At 43.0% G+C, this 15,803-nt stretch overlaps 1 protein-coding gene across 8 annotated transcripts in view; it reads left to right on the forward strand.

Moving 5' to 3' along the window:
- ncor2 (nuclear receptor corepressor 2) overlaps positions 1 to 13,489 on the forward strand; it is a 144,080-nt gene extending 130,591 nt beyond the window's left edge. For 3 of the 8 annotated variants that reach the window (XM_039804615.1, XM_039804614.1, XM_039804620.1), the window contains 12 exons: positions 1,220 to 1,372; positions 1,476 to 1,748; positions 1,870 to 2,053; positions 2,191 to 2,687; positions 5,145 to 5,275; positions 7,170 to 7,345; positions 7,545 to 7,679; positions 8,819 to 8,961; positions 9,512 to 9,565; positions 10,932 to 11,114; positions 12,547 to 12,726; positions 12,846 to 13,042. In XM_039804615.1, the coding sequence (XP_039660549.1) occupies positions 1,220 to 1,372; positions 1,476 to 1,748; positions 1,870 to 2,053; positions 2,191 to 2,687; positions 5,145 to 5,275; positions 7,170 to 7,345; positions 7,545 to 7,679; positions 8,819 to 8,961; positions 9,512 to 9,565; positions 10,932 to 11,114; positions 12,547 to 12,726; positions 12,846 to 13,042 (2,306 nt within the window). Of the gene's footprint in view, positions 1 to 1,219; positions 1,373 to 1,475; positions 1,749 to 1,869; positions 2,054 to 2,190; positions 2,688 to 5,144; positions 5,276 to 7,169; positions 7,346 to 7,544; positions 7,680 to 8,818; positions 8,962 to 9,511; positions 9,566 to 10,931; positions 11,115 to 12,546; positions 12,727 to 12,845 lie in introns of all 8 variants that reach the window. The other 5 variants (XM_039804613.1, XM_039804616.1, XM_039804617.1 and 2 more) reach the window with 3 other exon arrangements.
- Positions 13,490 to 15,803: the final 2,314 nt, after the last annotated feature.

Here is a 15,803-nt window from a genome sequence, read left to right on the forward strand (position 1 = left end):
AATCACCTGTATGCTGCAACATGAAGAAGGGCAGTGCTGTTCATGGCCTACTTAACCTTGTATCTCACACTGCAACTCAGGTGGATAATGCATTCACAAGGATTTCTGTATCATTTTCTCTAAAAAGGTTGTAAACTTTGATGGATTCAGCTTTGGATATATTGAATACATTTTTCTGTAGCCATTCGAGTCATAATCTCTTGGTATTTTTGTGTTACTTGATTGTTACTGATTCTTATCTTAAGCTGCATGTTGCATGCCCAGCTTGGGTGGCATTTGTCTGGCACACGTTGTGGGCAATCAGCTGGTGTGATGCATCAAGCAGCAGTTAAGGTACAGGTAATTGGAAGCTGCTGGAGAAGGAATCGTCTTGACGGTTGGTTGTCGTCACTGTCTTGAGTCATTTTAATTTATATTGGCAAATAGAGCTGGGTAGTAATGATAAAAATGATATGATTATTGCATTGTCCAAATTAAAGACTCCATGCTAATTTTAATTTAAAACTAACAATTAGTTATTGAAGTTCAGCCTCATGTAAGGCATAACAGTGGACCACAGTTCTGCTTTGCACTTCAGTTCGCATACATTTGTCATATTGGAAATTATTGTTATCGGAAAATCTCATTCTTAATATTGTGATGATGATTTTAAACATTGCCCAGCCCTATTGGCAAAGCGTCCGATACATCTAATTTGCAACGGCAGTTATGATCCATTTGTCCTTATAAATCATATGTATAAATCAAGGTAATTGAAATGCATGTACGTTGCTGAAAAGTTGAGTTGTAGAGTAAGCAGTATGTTGAAATATACCGAATGAGATGGCAAACATTAAAAAACCAGAACTGCAAGTATTTAGAGGAACACGTCTTGCATCATTCATTAGTGACCTAGAAAGAAGAATCTAATCAGATTGAATTGTATTCTCTCATTTTAGTGCTTTGTAATCATTTACTTATTTCTTTCCCGATTTTGTGTTGATTTAACATTTTCCACATTTGAATGAGGTGGTATAGACTTACCTGTTACATTACCTATAAAAACCTCAACCCAATGACAAATCAGCAGTTGGCTGTTGGAGTTGAGAATGCCATTTTGTCATGTGGACCAGTACTAGAACGCAGTGTTATGCTTTATTTACCTGTTATCCCCTAAATCAAAACACATCTGGACCAGCTATCAGGTTTCCTTTACCCTTCTGTTCTTTCTGTCCCCTAGGGATCATCGATCTTTCTCAGGTGCCACACTTACCTGTCCTGGTCCCTCCCTCTGCAGGGACAGCCGGCTCCCCAATGGATCGCATCACCTACATTCCCGGGGGGACCACCACCTTCCCTGGCAGGCCTTACACCACCTCCCCCATCTCACCTGGTACAATTCAATTCACAAAAGCAAACTCACCTACAGATTAAATATGTTGCACCCTGTGTCGTTTTAATACAAAAAAAAATTCTCTTTACCTTTTTCTGTACAGTTGGATCTTCGCACATAAACAAGATGCAAGGCGCATCTTCAGAGCGTGAGCGTGAAAGAGACCGAGAACGTGACAGAGAGAGGGAGAGGGATCGGGAGAGAGACAGAGAACGAGAGAGAGAGAGGGAGCGTGAACGCGACCGAGAGAGAGAGAGAGAGAGAGACCGTGAAAGGGAAAGGGACCGGGACAGAGAGAGAGACAGAGACCGAGAGCGTGACCGAGAGAAGGGCGCGTCTCTTGGAAATGTGGAGCACGCCCCAATCTGGCGACCAGGTGTGGAGAAGATAGGCTTTTCCTTTTTTATTTACAAGTTAAAAGTAACATACTGGCAGCACAAATGTAGTTTTATGAAAGTCTAATGCATTTGGGAAATGAATCGCTTTGTCCCTTTCAGGTACAGAGCACAGCTTGGCAAGCAGCAGCAGCAGTGTGAGACCTTCCTCCCAAACATATAGCCACCAGCACTCCCCAGTGTCTCCTCGCACCCAGGAGAATGTGCAGCAGAGGCCAAGTGTTCTGCACAACACTGGGGGCAAGAGTCTTTCTGTCAGCGATCACTCCAGCCCATCTGTGTTTCGGTAAACTGCATTTTAGTTCTGTTTTTAAATTGACAACACAGGGGATATTTACCTGAGCAAATGTCACAGAAGCGTTCACAGCAGGGAGAACATTTGGATTGTGTTGTTTACTAAGCCAGTTTTGTTTGACCTGCCAGGTCCATGTCCTCTGGGCCAGCTCGCTACCAAGGTTACCCTGGCCACCTCCAAAGGACAGGTGTGCCCCCTGAGGCCTACCCACCTGCCATGGACTCAAGTGGAGCCAAAGAGCAGAGTCGCGATGGAGGCAAAGCCAGAGGTGGTTTACCTAAGCATGTGCAGGACCAGCACGGGCCCTCCAGTAAATCTGACCCCAAGCTGTCCTGCCCCAGCCCAGGAGGAATGTACCCAGGTTCCTATCCCTCGGCTTCAGGCCGGTCCCAGCACCTGCTGCCTCCCCAATCGGATAACCCTCCTGGCCGTGGAGAAAGCGGTACACCTAGTAGGGAAAAGACTCAAAACAAACCGATGTCCATTCAGGAACAAGAGCTCCGAGCACTCGGTAAGACCACAATGACTGCGGCCAACTTCATAAACGCGATTATTATGCGTCAAATTTCTTGTGAAACGGGGATGGCAGAGACGGGCTCGCTTGTTGCCAGCTGCGCCACTGATGGTAAGACGCTCTGGATCCCAGGGTCCCCCCTCATCACCCAGACCCTCCCCCGTCAGTCTGTGGCCTATTGCACGCTGTGGTGGTTGGCATTATTAAATCAGCCCAATTCATTTACATTATTTTTCCTTCAATGCTATAATTTTTTGCTTTTTTTTTCCAGTTGTATTATTAGTTTTTCTTTACAGACTTAAAGACCACCAAGGGTGCCCTCTGGAAAACTAAACCTCTAGCCTGTCCAAATTGGACCTGACTGGCTGAGATGAAATGAGAACAGGCAGTTTACAACCCTGATAGCGCATTGATAAAATAGTAACAACTCAACACGTCATTTTCCATGAAGAAGATCCTAGGTGTCCTTTAAGGTGTAATTTTTAGACCGCTAAAGATGGTGGGACATTAAGGCAGAACATCCTTTGCTGCTTATTTTCATTTTCTTTTCGTAGAGGATGTGACTTTAACATGTGGCACCCCTCCTCCCTCCCATTCGGCTGCTTACTTTAAAGAATATTTCACCACATGCAAGCGGGCATGACAAGAATATTTTAGACACAGGAAAAGGTATTTCACTGCAGGAGGCTTTTATAACCCATGTTTAATGAGACTGCCTGTAATTCAAACACTTGTATCACTTTGTAAATGCGGTGGCTCTACTTCACTACTGCATGTCTTTCCTGTAGATACTAATATACCTATTAGAAACACATTGTGCTGGGCACTACTTTGGACAATGACCACATGTAACCCAGATGACTAAAAGGAAATAGAGAACTGGTGTGACAGTCCCTTTCATTAAACCTCATTGACAGCCTTACCAACCACCAAACTGACTCCCTGGGGTCCCAAGAGAGCACCGGTGTTGCACAGGAGGAGGGTGGGAAAGGGGAGAGACGTGGAAGACGTTCAGCCATCCAGGGGGAGGGGGGTACTGCAGCTTCTGCCCGCCCCAAATCTCTGCATGTTCCTATTTATGGCTCACTGTAATTTATGCTGATGGTTTTTTGTTAATTTTTTTCCCCACACATGCCAAACGCTCAACACCTCTCTCTCAATCAAGCCACTGGGAGTTTGTCCGTCATTTGGAATGTGATATTTGTTTTGTTACTTTCTGCGTGTGTGTGTGTGTGTGTGTGTATGTATATGTGTGTGTGTGTGTGTGTGTATGTATGTATGTATGTATGTATATGTATGTATATATATATATATATATATATATATATATATATATATATATATATATATATATATATATATATATATATATATATATATGTATGTATGTATGTATGTATGTATGTATGTATGTATGTATGTATGTATGTATGTATGTATGTATGTATGTATGTATGTATGTATGTATATATATATATATATATAAATATATATAAATATATATATATATATAAAATATATATATATATAAATATATAAATAAAATTATAAGCCTGTAGGGCAAGTGACTGCATGCTGAGTTCAAATGAGGATTAACAAAAAAACTCTTGTATGTAGCGAAGTCAAGACTGCCAGGCAGACTTATTGATAGGACAGCATCACCTTGATGTTGGCATGCATTCACAAACTAGTGGACAGGGACACGTGGGAAATGCAGGCTATTGTAAGCTTTTGTTGAAATGAACAAAGTCTCTTCTGTCGTTGCTAGCTAACAACAACAACCACAGCATCCTGTCCCTCTGGGGGACTCGTCCTCTCTGGGAGTCAATACAGTCACTTACATCATCCACTCCTGAGATAAATACTGTAGTGCAAGAGTTGTGTAAGAAAACACATACTGATACATGACACACAGGGGGGTCTTGAAGTAGGCTCATAGGCTCCCACGATGGTTCAACAATAATTTCATATATTCATGGCTTACCATGAATGGGTCTATCTTGGGTTAAGTTAGTATTCATTACAGTAATGCATTGGATTCATCTAGTCTCTAAGGCATTATGATCGTTGTTTTATTTTTATTTTTTATATCCAGTGCGGAAACATGGTCTTGAGTACGTCTGTTATAAAGTGACTTTCTGTGACTTCTTCATTTATGAGTCACTGATGCAAAACCAGTAATTTTTAGCATCATTTCTGGTCAAAGCTAGGCTTGCTTGGTCTGTTATGCAAAGAGTTCATCTGAAGTAGCTTACACACACACACACACACACACACACACACACACACACACACACACACACACATTGTCAAAAAGTATTGTTGTAGGAAAGCTTGTCCTTTGAGCTTTCATGTGCAGATGCTACATGAAATGTTCAACCTGCACATCCACGCCATGAGTCCTGATGGTTGGAAAGGCATTTATGAATTCTGCATGTTCTATTAGCACACTTAAGAGATCTTGAATTGTGCCTCCATGGACTAACTTTTACTCATGTGTGGATGTGATTTTTGCCTTTTGGTGCGTGTGTGTGCGTGCATGGGTGTACATTTGTGTCTGTTCAACAGCTCAGCAGAAGATGGAGCCACACGGTCTGTACCGTCCTCCGTCTGAGGAGAGACTGTCTCCAGGCCAACAGCCCCCGTCCCCCTGTGTTAAAGGCAGCCAGAGGGTGGTCACCCTGGCACAGCACATCAGTGTAAGTTCGCTCAACCACTGCATTACAAATGGCAATAAAAGGCACAATAACATAACAAACAATATTCATATCTTAAAGGCAGGGTCAGTAACTATTTCCAATATGCACTTTTTATATATTGTTTGAAATGGTCTTTACACCCCGACAGCAATAAATAACTTATGGGCTCTGAAAAATTAGTGAAAAAGAGCATCTGTAGCTGCTGTAATTCTGTAGCCATGTTTGTTTTAAACATTGGGTATGTTAATATTAGGTGTTTGCTTACCGGTGAATGGGACATTAAGTAAAATTGTGGTCCTTTCTCCGCTCTGCTATAAAGCAGCGGTGCACGCCTGTGTATGGTTCGGAGCCCTGAGGGCAGGGGGAGTGGTTAGATGGAGCCCCGAAGAGATGCTACTTTCAAATCTTGCTAGCTTTTCAACATTGTCAACTAGGGGTGTCACGATACCAAAAATTCAGTAGTTGGTGCCAATACCAGTAAAATAACACGATTCTCGATGCCGATTTCGATACCACGGTTAAAAAAAAGGATTTTCTAAGATTCCATGTACTTTAACTTGAAACATGAACTTCTTTTTATTAAAATATTTGAAAAATATCGGGGCGGCCTCTAGCTCACCCAGTGGGAGCGTTCGCCCCATGTTGGCTGAGTCCTGCAGTGGCGCTACGTTCGAATCCGACCTGCTGCCCTTTGCTGCGTGTCATCCCCCCTCTCTCTCTCCCTTTCATGTCTATCCACTTACAAATAAAGGGAAAAGCCCCAAAAAAAATAATCTTAAAAAAAAAAAAAAATCATCAAAATGTCATAACAAGACATACAAAACCTGTGCAATCGAACAACATAATAAAGTGCAATGAATGGTCATAGTGCAACAACTAGTGTCCCCAGACCCATTCCAGACTTCCAGGCATCTTTTCAAAAGGTACTGTGCAAAAAAACAACAACCGCGCAAAACAAAACAGTGTTTCTAACAGTTGCGTGACCAGAGACGTTACAAACCCCGGGCAAATATTGGAGATGTATTTGAAAGATGGAGACAGCTTAGAGCCCAAAATGACGGCGAGTTGGCTAATTTCCTCCTGAACAGGTAGCTAAGCATTAGCTTCAGGCTAATTTATCACGGCCTCAAGGGACGGGCATTTTATGTAATTTCAAAATTCGTTTAGCTACTCACATTAAATTATATAGCTAGAGTACCCGAGTTGGTTACTCGCAAAAACAATTGAGACACAGCCAGTAAAGTGATCCTGGCTTACCATGGCTAACGCCGCCATGCTACCTGCTAGCTAACGTTACCGGAGGAGCTAGCAAGCGGCCATGGCTGTTTACTTTAACGTGTAACCTGTTCAGTGGCCGTAGCTGTCAACGGTGAGTTATTTGAAGCATAGAGAGGGGGGCCGTAAATCGGGAAGAGAGGACCGTGAGTTTTCAGTGAACATGCCATTTTTTTAGGTCGGGTAGAATCTATCTTTTTTGATTCTGTTCATAGTTTATCGAAAGATATGTACCGGAAGTCGAAGGGCGTGACTTCGGCCACTTGTTCGTGACCTCCTACTTCTGAATGTATCGACTGGAACACTCTGAACTGTATACTGCCCCCATCAGTTCCGGAAGAGGCACTGATGCTGCTAACACTGGCATCGTCGTTAACGGTGCCTACGGTGCTTCAAAAAAATGGGCATAGTCTGTGTTTTGTCATTTTAGAAACGGAAGGTATCGCAAGTATCTGTTCTCGTGACATCCCTATTGCCAACCCTGCCTTTAATATTCCTGTAGCACAATCCCTACATGGTTTTAAAGTGCTGAACAGTATAGGTATTTGAAGGATGTTAATGCCTAATGTATGCCAGACAATGTCCCATTCTTGACATGGATATGTCTTCACGTAAACAGGAGGTGATAACTAAAGACTACACCAGGCAGAGCCAGCAGCAGCAAAGCTACCACGGCTCACCTGTCCTGGATTTGACCCGTCCACCCAGTGCCTCCAAGCCCCCACCCACCTCACAGGACTCTGCCCAAGGGTCCCGATATCCAGAGGGCCTTGGTGGAGAACGCAACAGAGACCGGTAGGAATCGCTGTCAAACGTGCTCACTCTGGAACAACAAAAATATCTGTTAAATAATTTGGGTGGGCACTGTCTACCTAGGCCTTAACCCTGTGTTACTAATAATTATAATTGAAACATTTCACCAAGGATTCATTGATATGAATCAATGTACATGTAATTCATGCTGTAATAGTATTGTCCTTTGTATGTTTTGCAGGTCTCCTCCTCAGCCCAAGACATCACCTGTTAGTGTTTCAAATGATGGCATTGAACCAGTGTCTCCTGCTGGAGCCAGCTCTGAGCCTGAGGTCCAGGGAGGGGCCTCCTACTCCAACGAACAGGGAGAGCAAGGGTAACCGCTCACATTGCTGTGGATCTCCACACAAGCGCTAACAAACTGTGTTGTATATGTTCAAGTTTATGATGGACATAGCTTGTATGACATTTAGATTAGCAGGGCTGCAATTCATTATTTTTTCCCGTGGTTGAATGTTTTAATAGTTGTTCAGTGACACAAAGCAGGCAAACATCTGTCAACAACGAGCAAGCTATTATATACAGACATAAATGGCAGCTTCACCTTTAGATCGGATTCATGGTCAGTTGATACATGGTCCCCTCTGTGTTGCATGGAGGTTGGAGATTAAGCTAATGGGCTTTTAGAGAAAGTTGCTGGTTCCCAGGATGCTGAACAAAAGACTACAGCTAATTGTCGTATTCAGGACACAGCTGAGGAGTGAAGTGTCCAGTTTAGTTCCTTCTCTGCTTTGTGTCAAAGTGGCATATTACCCCCTCGAGGATGAGAGTTAAATGCAATCATTCAATTATTATTCTTGATTGAGGGGTCTTAATGTACCAGCCAATCAATGCTCCAACCCTCATCTGTGGTGGTCGTCAGCCTTGGATGCTCACCAAAAGAATTAAATTGCAAATATAAGCGGCTACAATTAGACAATTCTATCTACAATCTTATTTTGAGAGTGTCGTGGTTCACTCTGAGGGACAGGGTGGGGAAGAGTATCTGATTGCTCCATGTAGAGGAAATCCCAAGGTTGTACTTACACGATTCTTGCCATTTTTGGGTTGTACCCACATGGTTGAATGCACTTATTGTAAGCTGCTTTGGATAAATAAATGTAATATAATGTAATTGTATAATTCCTCTGCAAGGAAGAGAAGTATTGCAGCTGGTGGGCCTGCCGCCACCATCACCCTCAACAGAAAGTAGTTGGATGAGTGGATGATTTACATTTTTATTATAACATTTGTAGCCCTGCAAATCATTTTAGCAGAACTGTTGACAGTTACTTGAAAATGCTGCTCGGACATGGCAGTTACTGAAATTAAACGCATAAAAAAATACATTGTCTACAGATATTTACATATCAGCATTTTGCATCTAAACATCCAAACTACACTAAGTATATTATAGGAATATCACAGGGCTTGGTTAGTGTGTGTGTTAACCGGGCTCTCCTTTCTCTCCTGCAGAATGGGCTCCCGTTCCCCTCCCAATACCTCCCAGCCTCCAGCTTTCTTCAGCAAGTTGACTGAGAGCACCTCAGCTATTGTGAAGTCAAAGAAACAGGAGATGATCAAGAAGATGACTGTGGTGGGAAATGAGGTTGATTTCAGTAAGTCTGACCTCAGCACAAGTTCTGTCCTGCTGGCAGTTTGTGATGTCCCTCCCCTCTCGGCTACCTATCTCCGCTGTCGGGGCGTAGCACCGCCCAGGACGGTTGTGATTGGTGTGAAGAAGTACAGACATCCCATCCCATCCCAGAATAGATAGCCGATGTAGCCAGATCATCCTCTTCCGCTGACACAGCACTTTGAAGATAGGTCAGGCAATGTGAGCCTACAGCAGTATTAACAGGAAGTAGGGCCACATGTTTCAGTCGAGATCTCAGCAGATCGACGTGGAGTTCTAGCATCTGTTGTAATTCTTTGATTTGGCCCATCGTAAGCAGCCGACCTGCAGCCCTTTGCTGTGTGTCATCCCCTCTCTTTCTCTCCCCCTTTCCTGTCTATCCACAGTCACTATCTAATAAAGGGAAAAGCCCCCAAAAAATAATCTTTTAATAATAATTTTTTAAAAAGAATAGTTTTCCGAAGAAAACCTTTATGTGTGCTTTTTAAAAAGAGAATGGACTTTTAAAAAGAAAACCCTGTTCCCACTTTCAGATGCTGGTCAGCCAGGAACCGAGATCTTCAATATGCCGGCATCTACGAATGCAGGTAATCTCTTTAAACCTCATCAATTATTAAATTGATTTATAATGAGAAGACAGCCTTTCATAGTGGATGTATGTTGAGGGTCAATGCATGCATAAACCTACTATGGTAATGGAGCAGCATTGTGATAGTGGCCTTCGTGGAAGGATTGTTAAGCCTGAGTCATTCTCAACAATTAGATTCAAGTATAATGCAGTCCAAAGCCCCAGCATAACAAGTTGGACTTTACATGTTGAATTGTTTAGTTGCAGAGCATTACATACTGGAATGAACAGTGTTTTGTACTGCACAAGTACTTTGGAGTCAAAATTGCAGGGTTTTGAAATACCAAGGCAAGGTAGCAGTTTTCCATATCCCCACCCAAATCCTAAACATGGGTTTCTCTTAGCTACTAACCTTTTTTGTTCTCTACCCGACTGCGTGTGCTCACACTAGAGCTGTTGCAAAAGGTCGTAAGGCGGTGTGAAAGGTGGCATTGACACAGGAAATTAACTTGACCTGTGTTCCCAGGTGAGCAAAATTGCTAGGACACTTATGACATAGGATGCGTGCAAGAATTGGGAGAGGCCTTAATAGAAATGCATCTCCTTCTCAACCCCGTCCTCTGGGCAGCCTTCAGGCACAGTATGTGGTGCACATGGATAGACGGAATATGAATGCAGCACAAGGCTTCCCACTCTTCTGACAATACTGAATCCTTTGGTTTTGTCATCATTAGGGTTGGGCACCGTTTTGATTTTAACGATTCTGTTTCCAATTCCGATTCTTCCTTTTGATTCCGGTTCTTATCGATTCCGATTCTTTGAGTGGTGGAGTTGAAACGGGTCACGTGCTTATTTCACAAATAAGAGGAAAGTTTTTTTTTTGATTCAATGGTGGTTTGCCGTTTTACAGGGCTTTTTCAGTGTAAAATAAAGCCACACTAGAGCACCGCTTACTGTGCTCAATGGCTGCACCACAACAAGCGCCTGGCCGCTACAGAAACCAAAACTTGCGCATGTTAAATTTGGAACCTATAATCAGATTTGAAACCAAATCCTCCAAACGATTCCAATAAAGAAACGATTCCGATGGAATCGTAATTTTTGAAACGATTCCAAGTAGGAATCGGTTCTCGATGCCCAACCATAGTCATTATTTGTGTTGTTTGTGTTTTCTACTTTTTGCCTCAGTTTTGTCTCTTCATTGCTCATGTACCTTCTGATACAATTCAATACTGTTTCTGTGACTATCGTTACTTTCTTTCCCCCTCTTCTTACTTGTTGCTGTATCATTGGCTTCATGCCATTTCTTCCTGCTTCCGATTGCACTCTCTGTACTTGCACTCCATTTCTCTTTCTAACTTGTTCAACACGCCTTCCTCTCACAGTACCTATGAATGTCCGCTGCCACCCAGCTCCAGAGACACCTGGTAACTCAATAGGCCTGGAGGCCATTATAAGAAAGGCCTTAATGGGCAAATACGATGATCAGTCGGAGGAACGCTCTCCATCCAACGCTGCTAACCAGATGCCTGTAGCCGACGGACGTGTTGAAGACTTTTTCTCACAAGGTGCAACATCCTCAGACACATTTGTATTTTATCTGTTTTCTTTACTCCAAATCGAGTCTTGCATGTTCTGTTCCCTAAGGTGACATTTAAGGCTGTCAGTTTTACCTTCAAGGCACTGTGTGGGTTTGCATCAAGCTTTTTATTGAATCCTTTAGTTTCCCACAACTAAACTGAGATCATCCTGCACGGGTCTCTTGGCTGTTAAGGACTCAGACACAACTGTGCCCTTTTCTCTTCGAACACCATCATCTGCCTGAGGAAATCTTTTTTTACTTTAATCCACTAAACTCAATGGGCCTCATTCACCAATATCTTCCGAAGTTTTTTCTTAAATTTGTTCTTAAGAGTTAGTTAAGTCCCTAAGAAAAGTCTACGTCTGATTCCCGACGTGTTCTCAAACAGCAGAATTGTTGGGAGGTGTGTTCTTAGAATGATCAATCCCAATGTCTTCGTAATTTGAAAGCTCGTGCCTGTTGCCCCCATTTAGCACAGGTAAACGCCCCGTTAATTCCCATAAAAGGGCACAAGATGGCAGGGCCGTGTGCACACTTAGAGAAATGTCAAAAAAGACGTGGCAAAGATGGTGGAGGGCTCAACTCCAAAAGAAAGACAAACTTTAGTAATTCTGAAGTGGAGGTACTGCTGCAAGAAGTTAACGAAAAACGAGACATCCTATGTAGTAGCGTCAGCAGTGCGTACTAAGCAGCAAATAAAAGAGCGTTAACAGTCTATGGCGTTTACTCATGCAGTGAACGCTGTATCCGGAGAAGGGCGCAGAACTGATGAAGTCTATAGGCCTAGCACAATTCATACACAATGCAATTCAAAGTGCTTTTATGAATGAGCAGTAGTGTGAGCACGAAAGTGTAGTGTGTATGTATTAAAACAAACGTATAATTGTGTGTAAAATAATGACTTACAAAATTATAAATAAATTAAATATATTTGAAATAAGAACGGTGATGAAAATGGTATAACTACTTATTTTGGGCAAACATGTCATCTCTCAATTGTGCGAACGAGTGCTCTTGAGTGCCCCAAATCCCAAATAAGAAAACTTTGGTGAATGCCAGAATCTTTGTGAAAACTGCGTGAGTGGGGTTTAAGAACAAATTTGTTCTTAAGAACGATTGGTGAATGAGTCCCATTACCAGTCCATTCAAATTCGAAATGTAGGTCATTTATGAAGCCTTTTGTAAATGTATTGTCAAGCAATAATTTATTACGGTAGTTCAAGAGTACGGAAGAGGATTAGGGCCACGTGTGAAAACATGTATTGAGTTCTGAGTTCTGAGATCAGCATTTTCATCTACACTATGCAAATAAAATACTAAATAATACTAGTATACTCTTCAGCCAAACTGTTGCAGTTGCAGACGGGGTAGAAATGTTTTGTTTGACTAGGTCTACGCTCTGCCTCCTCTGTTTGCAGGTGGGGGAAAGTCCTCAAAGGGCAGCGGGCGCTCTAATGGGCGCAAGGCCAAATCTCCAGGACCAGGCCTGTCAGGGGGGGAGAGGCCATCCTCTGTGTCCTCGGTCCACTCTGAGGGAGACTGCAACAGACGAACTCCTCTTACCAACCGTGTCTGGGAGGATCGGCCTTCATCCACAGGTAGAAAACCCCCCATCTTTGAGACGGATTGATTTTCTGTTAAGTGATGCGACACAGTTATCGGTTAGTGATCGCTTGAAAAACTCATAATAACATTTCGGTCACTCTGCTTTCTGCAGGTTCAACTCCGACTCCCTTCCCGTGTAACCCCTTGATAATGCGTTTCCCTAGCGGGACGGTGTCCGCTCCCTCACCCTCCTCTGGCCAGCCGGGGGGCCAGGGCACTGGGCCGGCGCCTGGACAGGGCCGGTCGTGGGAGGAAGAGCCCAAGCCTCTGCTCATGTCTCAGTACGAGACCCTGTCTGACAGCGAGTGACCCGGAAATCGATCGTACCACCACACCCGCTAACCAACTCTGTGCTGCTGCAGCCACACACACACACACACACACACACACACCCACACACACACACACACACACCTGCTAACCTACCCCCACACCATTCCACTCTGCATTTCCTCCATCTGTCGTCAAAGCAAGGATCGTGTTCTTCTCCTTTCACACACCTGAGATGCCAAGCAGCAACGAGCTGAGACACTGCTGCTCCGTGTGTTAGTGTGTGTGTGTGTTTGTGTGTTTGCACTTAACGTGGTATGCATTCACTCCAGGACTACTCTAAAGGACAAATCACTTTTTCTTTTTTTTTAGTTTACTACTTTTCCCTCACTGGCCTTATCAATATAGACACATTGACCTGCACCTTTTGGGTGCACCGCTCTGATGTGCTGACACTTGTGTGGAAGGGACTCGGGGTGGTGGTGGTGGTGGTCTGCTCTAGTGACACATTTTGACCGCAGATCTGACCTGAGAGCGGCGGCCCACGCTGCGAGGGCCCTCTCACGCTTCTCCACGGTGAATTCCAGTTGCAGGCGGCCCGTGCACTGCTACCACTACAAGAAGACGCGCGAGGCGACGGGGAGGAGAGTCAACATTTAGTTTTTTCTTGTTTTGGTTCTTTCTTTTGCTCCTTTTTTTTTTTTTAAATTCAGTCAGTCCAGTCCTGTGTTTGGAATGTGAGCTGAGACCTTTAGTACATTTTGATGGTGAACTTTTGATGGTGTCATTTGTTGTCTGTTATCTGCAATGATGTATCTTTTGGGGGGAGGGGGGGCAGAGATTGTTATGCGGGGAGGGTTATATCATTGGTTTACAGGGTAAACATGCTGTTCATTGCTGATGTCGTCATATATTTGGGGTATGGGTCCTGAGGAACAGCGAAGGCCTGTTGACTTCAGGGGGAGAGATGATTTGCCAGATGGATGGCACTGAAACAAGTGACACTTTCTCACTGTTTTTATATTAATCATGTCCGTGTTTGTTGAAACAGTTTTTGGATATTAAGCACTTAATTGTCAGTCCGTTCACATTGGCATTTATAAGAATCTGTGTTTCCTGGGGCAGGTGAAAAATGGACTCAAGAACAGCATAGAGATCCCACTGTGGAGGTATCCTTTAACACCTATATCTGTTTATTCTGGTCTCGCCACCGATATCCTTTATCGCTCCCGCACTCAAAGCGACAATCACATTTTAGTGAACGAGGACTAAGCCGCTTCGAGCAGGTGCAGACCAACCTTAAAGCTGCTTAAAGGCAAACTCCTCAGCATCACTTGGAGTTTGCTCGCATTAAAGAGGTGACAAAAAAAGCCATCTTTCTATGACCCTTGGTCCATGGCGATGTCAGCTTCAGCTGGCCTGCTAGAATCCCGTCTAGGAGCTGTTGTGACGGTCTGACCTCTGACCTTTTACTGCCTAGAGGAGGAGCTGAGACCCATCTCCTTATCCAGGCAGATTTTGTACAGTTATGAGATATTCCTAGTGTTAAGTGCCATTTATTTTACATATACAGTACTGAAGTTACCAAGTGACGCACAATTTTTCTTTAGCCCCCTATGTCAGGGTTTATACTTTCCATGCAGGGAAATCTGAAAACAAGACAGCACATTAAACGTCCTTTTTTTTTTTTTTTTTAAGCAATTTTTCCGTGCATTCTTTTTCTTTGCTTCCAAATCCATCATAGCCTCAGCTTTTAACGGTTTCACTCATTAAATGTATCTTCAAAAGAAGACAACGCTGTATTACAGGACAGCTTACCTGGGCCTGCATCAAATGTTTTTCTCTCCATGAGACCTAGGACACTTGTGTTCAAGTGTTCTTCATCGCACCCCCCTGTGCTTGTACCGGTCTGAGGAAGTCGAGTGGAAGGCATTCTAAAGCGTTCTGGTAGTTTTTATGTAACATCAGTTGACATGTACTCACACTTTTACGGCAGTATTTTAAAGGTCACCCTCTGTGTAAATGATGTGAAATGTTTCCGGCTTGTGGCTTTGTGCAACCAGTTACGAAATCTGTCCCCAGACTGAACACTTTGAAGCGATGGCATTGAGCTTGTTTAGTGGTTTTGCTTACCTCTCTTATCTCTAGTTCATTTTGTCACAGTGGATTCTCACAAACATGACTGTTATAGGACTACCTCCTCTCCCTCCTTCATCCTACCTGTCAACGGTGAAGCATCCAGCATGCCGCACCTGCAGAAAGCTTAGCCATGTTTTAGGTGATATTTTTTTTTTTTTATCAAGACTGATGGAGGGTTTGTAATTTCATTAGACAAGGCAAAAATACAGCCAGGCTTTGTACATTGGTCTCTTTGCGTATATATCATTTATCCACTGATGAAATTTAAGAATGTGACCGTAAACCGACTAAGCCATATCCAGCTGTTCTCTCAACCGATGACAGACTAATATGTTGTTTTTAAAAGTATACTGAACTTTTTAACATGCATCCATTTGTTTTTTGTTCTTACAGTTTGCTTGATTTCAATCATGTCACAATTCTAAAATAATCATTTGAAACGTCAAAAGACAAAGTTGATTGCTGATGTGTTCCCTGGACTCTCAAAACGGTGGGTGGGGGGTATTGACAAACAGTACATTGTTCAACCATTTTGTGCATAATGATTTTTTTTTTTATTATTATTATAACCCACTGTATAATAGCAAGGATTGTATATAAAACTGAAGAGATGTAAATATTTATGTGGCTTGCTTCAAGGTTGGTATTACAAAAAAATAAA

This window comes from Perca fluviatilis, chromosome 6 (genome assembly GCF_010015445.1).
Source record: "Perca fluviatilis chromosome 6, GENO_Pfluv_1.0, whole genome shotgun sequence".
Taxonomy (NCBI): Eukaryota; Metazoa; Chordata; class Actinopteri; order Perciformes; family Percidae; genus Perca; species Perca fluviatilis.